The sequence below is a fragment of the Panthera uncia genome, assembly GCF_023721935.1.
Source record: "Panthera uncia isolate 11264 chromosome B2 unlocalized genomic scaffold, Puncia_PCG_1.0 HiC_scaffold_24, whole genome shotgun sequence".
Classification (NCBI taxonomy): Eukaryota; Metazoa; Chordata; class Mammalia; order Carnivora; family Felidae; genus Panthera; species Panthera uncia.
The window spans coordinates 12,734,658-12,747,804 of NW_026057580.1; the positions used below are offsets into that span (position 1 = coordinate 12,734,658).

Genomic DNA, 13,147 nt, shown 5'->3' on the forward strand with positions numbered 1-13,147 from the left:
CTGTTAGGGAAGCAGGGCTTCCTCCTGCTCTGAGCGGCCGGTTCTCAGCTTCAGCGCAGGCTCAGGGGCAGGTGCTCTGGCCCCTGCTCTCTACAGACCCCATCACCTGCCACTCTCCCAGCTCACGGTGCCTGCTCAGCTCCCCCTCAGGGCCCCTGAACCGGCTGAAGTCCTCAGCCTGGAGCGCTCTTCCCTCAGAGACCCTCCTGGCTCATACCCTCCCCTCAGATGCCACCTCCGGGGGAAAGAGCAGTCACCCCCACCCTCCTGATCCCTGTCCCGCTTTCTCTGCAGACCTCATCACTGCCTTACATCCTCTTCCTTCTCTTTATCGTCTATCTCGCTACTAGACGGAAGCTCCGCAAGTGCAGGAAGTTGTCCCTTTGGCTCACCACATTCTCAGCAACTGACCAGAGCCTGCTGCGCATTTTCTCAACAAATCACCAGGGCCTTCGCTAAAATGTGAAGTCACTGTTAATGACACAAGTGACACCAGAGAGGGTGTGCCCTGCTGTAATGACTTTCATAAGACAGTTCTGGATCTTGGTGGCCAGCGAGGCCTTTGTGGGTGCCCAGGCTGGCATGGAAAACCTGTTGAACACCCGTGGCGATGAGGATGGTTCTGATTTGGATGATGGGTGACTGTTCGATCCAGTGTGAGGGATCAGCTGGGTGATAGAGCACCCATACCAGGTTGCTGGGAGGGGAAAGCTGTTCTTTTTTAAGCAGAAGAACTTCTGGAACTTCCTGGCTGCAGTGAAATACTTGTTGATGAGCAATCACAGCCAAGACAGTCCATGGCTTCACATTCATCCAGTGGGGGTGTGTCTCTGAGCCCACTTCTGCCTTCCAGAACCCCAACTCCTCGTGTCCTCACGGGGCCTGGCCTGAGGCAGCCCCCTAGGGCTCAGCTGCTTGGCCTCCAGTCTTTAGTCCTTTGCTTCAGCCTCCCGGGAGGTTCTGCTGGCTCCTTCAAGGGTTCCTGGCACTGGCCCGTCGGCAGTCTGTCCAGTCTATGTGAGTCCCTGGCGAGCCCGGCTCAGAGCTGGTTGAGGGCGTAGGCTCGGGCTGTCCTGAGGGCAGCTTCCAGGTCAGCCGTCGTTCCGGTGCCCTGAGCCACCACTTGAGAGCCCCAGGCCTTGCCCCCCATGTGGCTGCATACCGCCAGTGCCCAGGCCTCTGCTGTGAAGGCTGGTGTGGTACCCTGGGAACCAAGAGAGAAGGGGCAGTGATGCAGAGCAGCCCTCCCCACCAGCGCTCACTCCATCTACCCCTTGAGAGTGGCATCACAGTGATTAGTCGGGAGACAGGAGAGCACGCGGCTGGGAAAGTGTGTGGAGGTTACTGAATGTCTGCTACTTGTTTGCAAGGGATGTGTGGCCTGGATGGTCATAATTAGGGACCCCCACGGTGCCTTCTCTGGTGGGGGGCTGTGGTTAGGGAGGAGACGGCCCTGTCCCCGTCCTGGGGTGTCCTCCTAGATCACCTCTACCCAGCCTTGGAGGAGTCAAAGGTGTGCAACTGGAGAGCTGGACCAGGATGGGTGGGCGGGGCTGCTCTCCTCCTTCCCTCACCTGGGCCACCTGACAGGCACACAGCACGTGCCCCAGCGGCTGGGGGCTGAGCAGTAGCACAGACGTGCGAGGCGCCCGCTCACACAGCTGCCGTACCACCTTCACCAGCACCTGGGCAGGGAAGGGCAGACAGTGAGCCCACAGCTCTCTGGACCCCCAGCTACCTCCCAGCCAGGACCTTCCCCTCCCCAGACCGTGGGGCCACCCCCAGCCCCCACACTCACGGAGAGGGACTCAGTGGAGACTGTGTCCACAATCAGGGGCCCCTCCGAATGCCGCCGCAGCAGCTCCTGGGTTTTCTGTGCAGCCTGCAGGGCAGGAAGGACGGCACGGGGATCAGGGTGGAAGGCAGCCGGGCCCCACTTCCGAACCGAACCCCCGTCCAGAAATCCCCTCCGCCAGCAAAGGTCTTTGGCTTGGAGGAGAGGTGCCAGGGGCTCTGCCTCAAATGGCCTGTGTCCTTCCTCTCGTCCCTCACCTCGTCCCTTTCACCACAGCTCCAGGCCCCTACAAATAGGCCACTGAAGGTGAAGGACTAAGGCTGGAGCACAGATGGACGAAAGGGGGTGGGAGGAAGGCAGATCCACGGTCAAGTGGCACTGGGGGCTGAAAGGCGTAATCAAGTCAGTCGGCTTCCTAGAGGGCGAGTCTGAGCCAGACTTGGGAGTTGAAGGACAGACACGGTTTGGCAGAGAAAGAAGTGGGGGAAATGGCCTGGTGATGGCACCCAGCTGGCAGGAGAGAGAGGAGCTGCACCCCACCCCCTGCGTCAGGCGCCATGCCAAGTCGCGAAGCTTCTCCATGTGCATGCTGGAGTGCCTCTGCCCCTCGCCAAGTGTGTCGGGTACCTGCCCCCACGGGTACAGCCGAACCTCCTCTCACCTGCCCCGTTTCTAGCTTCCGGATGGCAGTGTTGGCACGTCGCTGCAGCACTTTCAGCGTGGCCTGCAGCTCCCGCCGCTGCCACTGGGGCATCACCGCAGTGTCCACAGCCTAAGGCCACAAACAGTACATCAGCCGCGCCCCTCCCAGTCTCAGAGCCAGGAGCCAGCAGTGCAAGGAAGAGATCACACCCACCACATCCCACCCTGCAGACAAACAACAAATATCTAGGCCAGCAGGAGTCCCAGAGGAATTGGGGGAGAGACCGAGGCATGGGGAAGAGGGCCAGGAGAGAGTGGGGAACAGCTCCGCGGCAGCAGTGACCCTCACATCAGTGAGTCGTCCCATGTCCTTGGATAGTCGCTGAGCTTCCACCACATCCTGGCTGCCCCGACTCAGCCGTTCTGCCGCGGCTCCTACCTCCTGGGCCAGAGCCTGGCCCACCTCTCGGGCCTGCCAGGAGGGAACGGGATGCTCAGGGCTGCTCGGCTTGCTGTCACCTCCCCAGGACAGGGGGGCTCTCGACCCACTGCTAGTCAGGGCCAAGACAGAAATACTGAACAATCAGGCCCAGTCCAGGCACCAAATAATCACAACAGATGCCAGCTGTTGGCAGCACACATGTATGAACACTGGTTCTGCTGCTGGCATCCCCCAGCCTGAGAGTTTCGGCCGTGTGTGCTCCTTCCACCCCCCCCCCCCCCCCCCCCCCCGTCCAAATCCGGTGGCCTCCTGGACCCTGCCGGCGTGCCAACCTGCTGGGCCTGCTCCCCAGTGACGGCCAGCAGGCGGGTGGTGCCCCTGGAGAGCTGGCGCTCCCCAACGATGACCAGGTCCCCTACAGCCCCTGTGCGCAGCAGGTGCCTGTGGGCAGAGGGAGGGAGAAGGAAGTCAAGGGGCATGGTGGGACGGAAAGGAGCAACCTAAGCTCCAACCCGGGTGCTGGTGGCTCCAAAGACCAAAGAAGGGTGAGGATCTCGGACCCCGGGTTGGGGCAGGCCAAAAAGAGTGACTCACGTCCCACAGCACAGCTCCACAGAGGTCTGCAGCGCAGCCTGGGAGGCGAGGTCCAGCGCCTCGGCCACGGGCACCCCCACTGACACCACCCGCACAGGGTCTGGGTATACCTGAGGAGAGGGGACCAGTCTGTTCACCAGCCCGTGAGGGGCAGGCAGTCTCACCAAGGGGCCTCCCCAACTCACCTCATCCAGAAAGCGCAGGCCAGGGACGTGGGTGGTGCGTGCCAGGGCCACCTCCTCCATATACACGGCCTCATCCTGCCCCACGGCCTCCTGCACCGTGCCCTCCACTGCCCGGAGCTGCTCTGGGGTCAGTGGAGCCTGGTGGGGTAGGGGGAAATGGATAGACCGACAGGCAGTCAGCTGCGTGCCTGTAACCAAAGCAGTAAGAAGCAGTCCGTGTTCACTGATTCTCCTCAGGTTCTCAGACAGTGGCTAGCACCGAGCAGGCGCTCAATCAACCTTTGTGGAGTAGACAGTTCTTTTCCTTAGAAAGCTGTTGGGAATTGCAGGCCTCTCATCAGGCACTAAAAATTGATGTAACAGAAAATGCTGTTCTGTACCGAGGGAGCTCACCACAAGGGCCAGCCTAATGGAAGAGAAACACAGGATGGGGTAGACGCAGGTGCAAGGACAGAGCTAGATGTGCGAGGAAGGAAGGGTGACAGAGAAGGGAGGGCAGCTCTGCTTGAGCAAGAATGTCTTGGGTGACAGCGGGAACAAGGAAGCTGGGTGGCCGGAGGCTTCAGAGGCTATCTAACCTGACCCCTCGCTGGTGCAGGATGCCGAGATGAAGACGTCCCTCACGGCCTCACAGTGACTGAGCGACAGGGAGCCTAGTTCCTTGGACTGGCCAAACTCCCCCTCCCACCGCCCCCCCCCCCCCCCAAGCCACCAAACTACCTCTTTTTAAGCCTTTCTGTCTTCCTCACCTGGGTGGCCACATCAAAGCGCAGCCGCTCAGGGTTGAGATGGGAACCTTGCTGCTCCGTGCCGGGGCCCAGGGTCTGCCGGAGTGCCCAGTTCAACAGGTGGGTGGCCGTGTGCTTCTCCATGCAGCCTAGACGCCAGGCCTGAAACACTTTTGTCACCCAGAATCCTGGGGGGTAGGGAGAGTCAAGAGGCTGCAGGATATTCTAAATATCAGGGCTTGGGGCCTTACCTCATCTACATGTAGCTGCACCTGGTCCCCAACCTTCAGGCCCTCAGGGGCCACAGCCTCGTGCAGGATGAAGCCTCCACAGACCTGGGCCCGGGGCACTGGGAACAGTACATCCTGGGGAAGGGCAGGGGCCAAGGCACTGATACAACTGCTTGTAGCTTTTCCCTCCCCTTGGCTCCCTTCCCAGGTCGGGTCTGCCTTCTGCAGAAATTAACTTGTCTGTGTGTGTGTGTGTGTGTGTGTGTGTGTGTGTGTGTGTCTGTGTATGGGGGCTCACCTCCTGCCCCACCCGCACCAGGTAGCCTCGGTCTGAAGCCTGACCGCCCTGTTCAGCATAGAAGTTGGTTTTGTCCAAGAGAAGGCCACAACGCTGGCCTTTCCCCACAGAGGCCACAGCTGTCCCGTCCTCTGTATACAGCTGGAGCACCTGCGCCTCGCAGGTGCCAAACTCTGCCAGGAAGAAGAATGGTTATCAGTGCTGGGCAGGGGTGTGGGCCCTGGGCCGTTGGTCTGTACCTTACTTGAAGCCAATGGGCATGTAGCTGGTGGAGGGGCACTTTCAGGGGCCACAGCGACCCCTGGTGGCTATAACCCCCTCGCCGCCCTCCCCACCCCCCCCCACCCCCGCCCCCCATGAAACGTATAGGGCTGGTAGCAACCCTCACAGATGTCCCTCTGTCCCTCCCAGAAACCGCCAGGGACGCTTGTTGGCCACCAGCCTCAGTCCAGCCTCTCACCATAACCCCCGCTGGGTCGAAGAGAGTAGCTGTACTTGGGACTGTCGTCAGTTGGGGGCACGCCTCGGCGCTGCAGCTCCCCCAGTGCGTGGACATTCAGCTGCAGTCCCCGCTCCTGAGCTGGCTCGGCCTGCCGTGACCGGTGCTGCAGGACGGGCGCATGCATAGGGAAGGGGTACACGGACAGTGCAGTGGGACCTGAGCCTCCACAGAGCCCTGCCCCTGCCACACAGCTGTGTGGACTCTGCAGCCCCTCTGGAATAAGCCCTCGGGGCTTGGCTGGCTGCTAGAGACCCTGGGCTGGCTGGTGAACCACCCGTCATGCAGGGTCTCAGGATGAGGCCCCCTTCACCCACCGCTCCCCTCTCTAGGATGCTGTGCTGGCCTCTCCCCATTCCTGGTTCTGTTCAGTCCACTGTATTAGAGTTCTCCTCTACAGGCTGTGGGTGGGGCCTGAGGTGAGGGGACAGACCCCATCTCCTGTTTCCCTCAATAGCTGCAGCTCCTCCCCCAGGAACTCAGGGCTGGGAAAGGGACTGTCCCAACAGAAGCCTGGGCAGGGGTGCCCCAGCGTGTACCTGGGCCTCCTCCTGGGCCAGCCGCGCCAGCCCAGCAGAGTCCAGCTGCACCCCCTTCTCCTCCAGCATCAGCTCTACCAGGTCCAGGGGGAGCCCCAGGTTCCCAGACAGCGATAAGGACCAGGCCACTTCAGCTTTGAAGAAGGAAGACAAAGGGTGTTCAGAGGGGAGGGCAGGATGGACTGAAGGGGAAGAAGTGAGGGAGAAATAAGGGCCAGGGCTTTTCCGACGACACAACAGCCACCAGGTACCAAGCACAAGTGTCCTCTCCCTACACCCGGTAGGTCCAGGAGAGGGGTCAGGCTTTAGGCTCAAAGGCCAGAGCCGAGGGCAGCCCAGGAGACTCCCTTGTCATCTGCCATCAGAGGAGAAGGGAAGCTCATTCTCGGGATGAAGCCGGCCTTGGAAAGCAGAGACTGGTGGCAGGGCCAGCTGGACAGAGGGGAAGTGGGGAGAAGGAGGGTGGTGTCCCACCACAGAGAGATGTGGGTGTTGGAGACAGTGCAGGGAGAGGGACATGGGGAGGAGGGTCTGCATGCTAGGCACACGCCTGCCTCAGAGCTCTGTCCTCTTCCTGCCTTGGTTCACCTGAGTGAGCCCCTCACACCTTGGCCAGGCCGCTCACTCACCAGGGAACAAATCAGAAGGCCCCAGGCGCCTCAGGGTCTGATCGATGATGTGCCGACCCCGCTGCAGGGAGGCCAGGAAGGCTGCCTCGTCCTCTGACACCAGGTTGACTATCTGAACAGGGGGCAGGGCGGGACTGGAGCTGGGCCTTCTGGAAGGGAGAGCCGCTCTCCACCCCTCTCTTGTTGGCCCCTCCCTCCCCATCCAAAGCCAGTACCTGGGCTGAGTGCTTCCGCAGTTCTGGATAAGCATCTCCCTGGGGGAGGCAGAGGGCTGAGAAGGTGTGAAAGGCAACCTCCCCACCCTGGACCTCCCTGAGGACACCTGCCTTGGAAGCTCAGCTCCGGCTGATGGATGGCAGACTCAAACAGGGAATACGGACAGAAGGGGGTCCCAAACTCAGAGGCTCAGAAGCCAGGGCAGGGAGGCCTCCTGAGGGCTCCCTGCTTTTTGGATTCAGTCTTAGCTTTCTCAGCCTGACAAGACCTGGGGCTGGCCATTTAGGGTAGGGAGCCTAGGCTGAGGGCACCGTCTAGGCTCAGTGGCAAGCTTCCTGAGCACCCGGGGAAGCCCAGAAGAATAAGTTCTGCCCTCACCAGCGTCTCCACCACTACAGGCACCAGGCTGCCTAGGAAGCCAGGTGGTGCCCGCAACACCTCTGTAGAGAACCGCACAGCTCGACGAAGGATCCGACGAAGCACCAACCTAGAGGGGTTCAGAAGCCAGATGAGAACCGCCTGCAACCCTTGGTCAGCAGTATGGAGAGTGGGGAGGACGAGGTTCAGAGCGGGTGCTCTCATCTCAGAGCCCTCTCCCTCCCCCCACTCCTCCTGACCCACCTCTCCCCTGCAACACCCCCCACCCCCCGCCCTCGCAGCCCCTGCCTCTCTGTGTAGCCCCTGCCAGACTCACGGGGCACCCGACATTCCGGGGCAGACACCGTCGGCGATGCAGACGCTGAGTGTGCGGATGTGATCAGCCACAACGCGGTATGCCATGTCTGTGCGCCCCTCGTCTGCTGCTCCTACCCGACCCAAGTAAGGGGGCACCCCGCAACCCTGGAGAGCGAGAGACAAGGAGACATGGCTGCTGGTCCTGCCTGATGTGGTCCGGGTGGGGTGCCCTTCATCATCTCTAGAGCATCTGCCCTCACCCCTAAAGCTGATCACATCTGGAATGATCTGGTCGGAGAAGCTTCAAACATAAAAGGGAGTCAGTCCCTGCCCTCCCAGGGCCACATTCAGCACTCACAACAATCACAGCTGTGATCATTTACTGAATTTCTACCATCAGAACGGGGAGGGTGCTTGAACGAAGCGTTGCCTAATATCCAAAACATCCTGCTCTGGGAGGTATTACTAGTCTCGCTTTAAAGAGGAAACTGAGGCTCTGAGGAGCTAAGTGGCACGAGGCCACACAACGCATCAGGAGCAGATCTGAGATTTGCACCGGCCTGCCTCCACTGCCCACACCCACTTCTCCAGCCTTTATGGGGGGCAGGGAGGGAGGTGTAAGCTGTGCCTATGTGTAAGTGCTCCAAAGCAGATGGCTGATTCATCCAGCTCTAAACCTGTCTCTTCCCTGAGCTTCCTCCCCTCAATTAACAGTCCTGCCATTCACCACACTGCTCAAGTCAAAAACTAGAGAGCAAGCCTTGGTTTTTATTTCCCTTCCTCATCCAGTCTGTCACTGGGGACTTTTGCTCTGTCCTGCCTTTGTGAGATCTTTCAAATCAATTACTTTTCTCCACTTCCACAGCTACCAGCCTCAACCATGCCCTCCTGTCTCCTCCCTTTACTACGAAACAGCCTCCCAATTGGCTTCTTAGCTTCTCCTAGGTCTCCCTCCAGCTCATCCTTCATGCAGCAACAAGAGGGGCCTTTAAAAGTGTCAATCAGATCGTGCCCCTCCCCCACGCAGAACCCTTTTCACTACACTTAGCATAATAAGAGCCCCACTTTGGACTTCAAGGGCCCAGAAGGTTGGACTTCTGCCTTCCTTTCTATGGTAGATTGTTTGCAAAAATGGCCACAATCCTTCCCTCTTCAGTGTGCTTGCCACTTTACAACGAGACCACAGCTGCTTCCCATCCAAGGATAGAATCTATTTCTCTATCCCTTGAACCTAGGCTAGCCTTGCGACTTGCTTTGGCCAACAGAATGAGGTGGAAAGGACACTGTCCTGAGCCTAAGCCTCAAGAGACCTGGTGTGCTTCTGTTCTCCTTCTTGGAACCTTGCTGCCTTGGGATGGGAACAACCCTAAGCTAGCCTGCTGCTTGACAGACACACAGCCTGGTCACCCCCGTTGCCCCAAACAGCCAGCCAGCCAGTCCTTGAACTACAGCTGCCTAGCAGCTACCTATAGGTGTATGAATGAACTCACAGAAGACCAAAAGGTTGACACAACAGAGCCCAGCCACCATGGCTAGCTCACAGACTCATATGCTAAATAAATGGTTGTTATTGTAAACTACAAAGTATTAGGTGCTTTGTTACACAACAAAAGCGCAGTCACACATTCTCCAGCTACATCCCAGGTGATTCTACTCTGGCTAGCTCTAGGCCACCTTTGGGTTCCTTTCCTGCCTCAGGGCCTTGGTACCGGCCATCCCCTCGGCCTGGAATGAGCTTCTTGTGTCTGGCTCCTCCTCTTTCAGGTTCCAGCTCAGAGATCACCTCCTTGGTGAGCCTTCCCCAAACACTTCATCTAAGATTCCTCTCCACCGTCCCCCCTGCCCCCACCACAGTTACTATCATCCATGTTTACTGCCTGGTCACAATCTGCAATCTGGTTCAAGTCTGCCATCTTGTTCTCTAATACACTTACTTATTTACCTCTTAGGCTACAACGTAATCTCCTCTACTAAGCACAAAGGACTACACACAAAGTAGGCACTAAACACCTATTTTTTGAAGATGCGAAGGAAGCAAGGATTTGGGAGCAATATCTGGTAATAAATAGAAATCCCAGCCTCTTGTTTGACCCTGCTATCCTTGGCTGGGCAAGGTTTCCACATGCAGGAATACTCGGAGTTCTCAACAAAGCGCCAGCTTCTGGAAGGGAAGAGGCCGGCTCACCTGCTGAATGGCGTCAAGCAGCGGGGAGAAGAGATCAGTGTCGTAAGTGGAGCGCGTGCCTTGCAGCACGGCCACCAGCCTTTCCAGGCCCATTCCCGTGTCCACGTGCCGCTGGGGCAGGGGCTGCAGGCTTCCATCTGCCTCTCTGGCCAGGGAAGGTGTGCAAGGTGAGGCCCCACATGGGATTACTGGGGTGAGGCAGATGCCCAAGTGCAGCGGAGGAACGAGGAGGGGCTGACAGTGGGAGGAACCAGAAGGCGGTATCCACCCCTCTCCCACAAAGGCAGACAGTGATGGCCTTGGGTCCTGTACTTTCTCATAAAGGGTGATCTCCACCCTCACCCCTGCTTGGGCCCTTGCCTGGACCCACACATCCCCTTTCTGGGATAGAATGCTTTGCCCTGGGAAAGAGACATGTCAAGGCTGGGAGAAAATCTTAGAGACCACCAGGCTCCGTGTCATCCAGTGATGAGAGAACAGAAGCCGGCGGACAGCAGTGACTAGTTGAAAGTGTCACGAGCAAAGACTAGGGTTAAATCAGTTATTACCTGAAAAGTGCTTAGAAATGTACCTGGCACACAGTAAACACCATTTAGGTGTTTTTTTTTTTTTTATAAGAAATGGATCAAAGTCTCCTGAACGCCACCTTGCCCACTTCTGGCCAGGGATTTTCCTTCTGCTTCAGCACCCCATTACCTGTTGTGTTGAATGAAGACCAGATTCCACAGCTCCACCAGCTGGGGGGCTCCCCCTCTCCCAGCCAGGTCATAGTGGATCTCCGTGCAGGGCCCACAGGGGCCAGTGTTCCCCATTTCCCAGAAGTTCTCTTGTGGTCCAAAGGAAAGCACATGACTGGCACACACCCTGACAAGAAAGCCAGGCGGGTGGTAGGGAGACAGACAAACCTGGAAGCCAGAACCCTCTCTGCCATGAGAGCCTCTCCACCAAGCTCAGCAAGAGGAGAAACAGGGCTGACCCCAATCTGTTTCTGGGACCAGATGCTAAGACTCTGATGACTGATGCTGGTACTCTCCATTTGCCAGTCCTCTTGCCCTCTGGAAGTGGACACAAGGGGCAGAGGCAGACTTACCCTAAGCTGAGCCAGATGTCCCTGCTCTCCAGGTCTGGGTCCAGCCCTGCCTTGGGGTCACCACCGAAGTAGGAGACCCAGAGCCTGTCTTCAGGGATCCCGTAGACCTGAGTCAGCAGTTCCCAGGCCATGCGGCAAGCCTCCTCCTGCAGGGGAAACCCACATGGGGTGGGAGGAGGAGAATGGTGAGAAGAGGGCCCCGCTGAAGCACCAATCAAGCCACATGAGTTCAGCCCTCAGCTTAACACAAAATTCCACTGCCCTCCTTGTTTCCAGAACAAACCATGACCATTTCTGCTTGAGTTTTTTTCCTGTCCAGAAAACTTCACCCCTCCTTTAGATCCTTTCCTTCAAGTCCCACTCTCTCCATGAAGTTGTCTTTCCACCCTAACCTGGGATGATTTCTAACTCCTGCATTTTAGTATTTGCCTGACCATTTATTCATTGAACGATTACCAACCAGCCATTAGGCAGGAGGCACAGTCCTGGCCCTCACACTTACAATCCAATTAGGGAAGTGAGACACAGTCTCATCATACTTGTTCATCTAGCACTTTGCCTTCCTGTGTAGTATGAGCCCTGTCCAAGCAGGGCTTGGGAGTGGAGACAGGACTCCTCTTGAGCCCCTTCTTGGTTGACCACTGACCTTTTTTTCTAACTCTAGGGCTTCCTGGAGACTCACCTTAAAATATTCACCCCCAAAAGCCCAATTGCCAAGCATCTCAAAGAAGGTGTGATGGGAAAGATCTCGGCCCACATCCTCCAGGTCGTTGTGGCGTCCTCCAGCCCTCACACATTTCTGGCTGTTGGCCACACGTCGGAAGCCTGCCATTTCGCTTCGTGGATCCACGGTGCCCAGGAAGATTGGCTTGAACTGGAAACACACGAAGGTCCCAGTTCTCACTCCCTCCGTAGATGGGAGAAGTGGGGAGTGGGGTGTTCAGAGTGAAGGCTGACTGTGCCCCCAAGAGTGCGGTGTGGCCTTGGCTAAGGGGCAATCTGGAAGCCTGGAGGCACCCATCTCTGATGTGTGTGGAGCAGACAAGAGGTAAATAGATCAGGAAACAGAGATACTCTGCTAGTAAATTAGGCAAGGTAAAAGAAGGAGGACTATGTTGGTGGCGGGAAACAGGGCACTGAATGGCTTCATCCTTCATGTCAGCTTCTTTAAACCACACTCAATAACTTCAGTATAAAACCAAGACCACAGGGCACTGGGCATGCCTCACAAACTCAGCATTTAATAGCCTCTACATTTGGGGTGCTTGGGTGGCTCAGTCGGCTAAGCTTCTGACTCTTGATTTTAGCTCAGGTCATGATCTCACGGTTTGTAAGTTCAAGCCCTGCATCAGCCTCTGCGCTGACAGCATGGAGCCTGCTTGGGATTCTTTTTTTTTTTTTTTTAATGTTTACTTATTTTTGAGGCAGAGAGAGACATAGCATGAGCAGGGAAGGGGCAGAGAGAGAGGGAGACACAGAATGTGAAGCAGGCTCCAGGCTCTGAGCTGTCAGCACAGAGCCCGACGCGGGGCTCGAACTCACCAACTGCGAGATCATGACCTGGGCCGAAGTCGGACGCCCAACCGACTGAGCCACCCAGGCGTCCCAAGCCTTCTTGGGATTCTGTCTCCCTCTCTCTCTGCCCCTCCCCACTTGCTCTATCTCTCTCAAAATAAAAATAAACTTAAAAAAAAAAAAGTCTCTACGGTTAACCGATTCCCCCCTCCTTGCTCATTTTACAGGTGAAGACAAATCTAGAGAGGGTAAGTGGTGCTCAAAGTCAAAAGCTTAGAGAATACAGTCTAGCACATAAAATGTGCTCAACAAACGTTTATTTAACGAATTAGTTACCTTTATTTACAGCATGAATAAATGAAGCCAGACTTCCCCCACCAGTCTGCCCCCAGAGAACTCCACACTCTCCATTCTTGTACCTAAAACTAAATCCCAACCCAAGCTCCGAGGTCGGGCCCTCCCCAGGCCCTAACTTGTGCCCCCAACGACTTAGCCTAACAACAAACGGCCCTTTCCTCCAAAGCCAAGAGCTCCGCCCCTCGCTTCTTTTGCCCAATCCCGCAGCGCCTTTCTCCCCGGAAAAAAATCACTAACTCCGCCCCCGCTCAGGGTGGCTCAGCCCCCACCTGGTTCATGCCCGCATTGACGAAAAGCAAACTGGGGTCGCCGCGGGGCCGCACGGAGGCGGACGGCACCAGTCGGTGGCCGTGGCGGTCCCGAAAGAAGCTCAGGAAGGCGTCCCGAACGGCCGTGGCCGAGGCTGGAGGGGGCTCGGATGAGAACGGCCGACGGCTGAGGCCACCCCACAGAGGCGACCTTCGAAAGGCCCGCCGCAGTCGCCGAACTGCAGCTGCCATCGACGCCGCCATCTTAACTCGGGGCAGT

The 13,147-nt window shown here is 57.5% G+C and overlaps 1 protein-coding gene across 1 annotated transcript; it reads right to left on the reverse strand.

Moving 5' to 3' along the window:
• Positions 1 to 497: 497 nt before the first annotated feature.
• On the reverse strand, positions 498 to 13,147 carry AARS2 (alanyl-tRNA synthetase 2, mitochondrial). The gene is made up of 22 exons (XM_049652773.1): positions 12,889 to 13,147; positions 11,430 to 11,621; positions 10,748 to 10,893; positions 10,354 to 10,521; positions 9,658 to 9,802; positions 7,492 to 7,637; positions 7,176 to 7,284; positions 6,797 to 6,835; positions 6,582 to 6,693; positions 5,953 to 6,086; positions 5,375 to 5,519; positions 4,915 to 5,087; positions 4,638 to 4,751; positions 4,408 to 4,548; positions 3,659 to 3,796; positions 3,474 to 3,583; positions 3,212 to 3,320; positions 2,787 to 2,909; positions 2,457 to 2,567; positions 1,799 to 1,882; positions 1,575 to 1,685; positions 498 to 1,204 (listed from the first exon to the last, which is right to left on the reverse strand). The coding sequence occupies exons 1-22, from the start codon at positions 13,129 to 13,131 to the stop codon at positions 1,040 to 1,042; spliced, it is 2,958 nt and encodes a 985-aa protein (XP_049508730.1). The 5' UTR covers positions 13,132 to 13,147; the 3' UTR covers positions 498 to 1,039.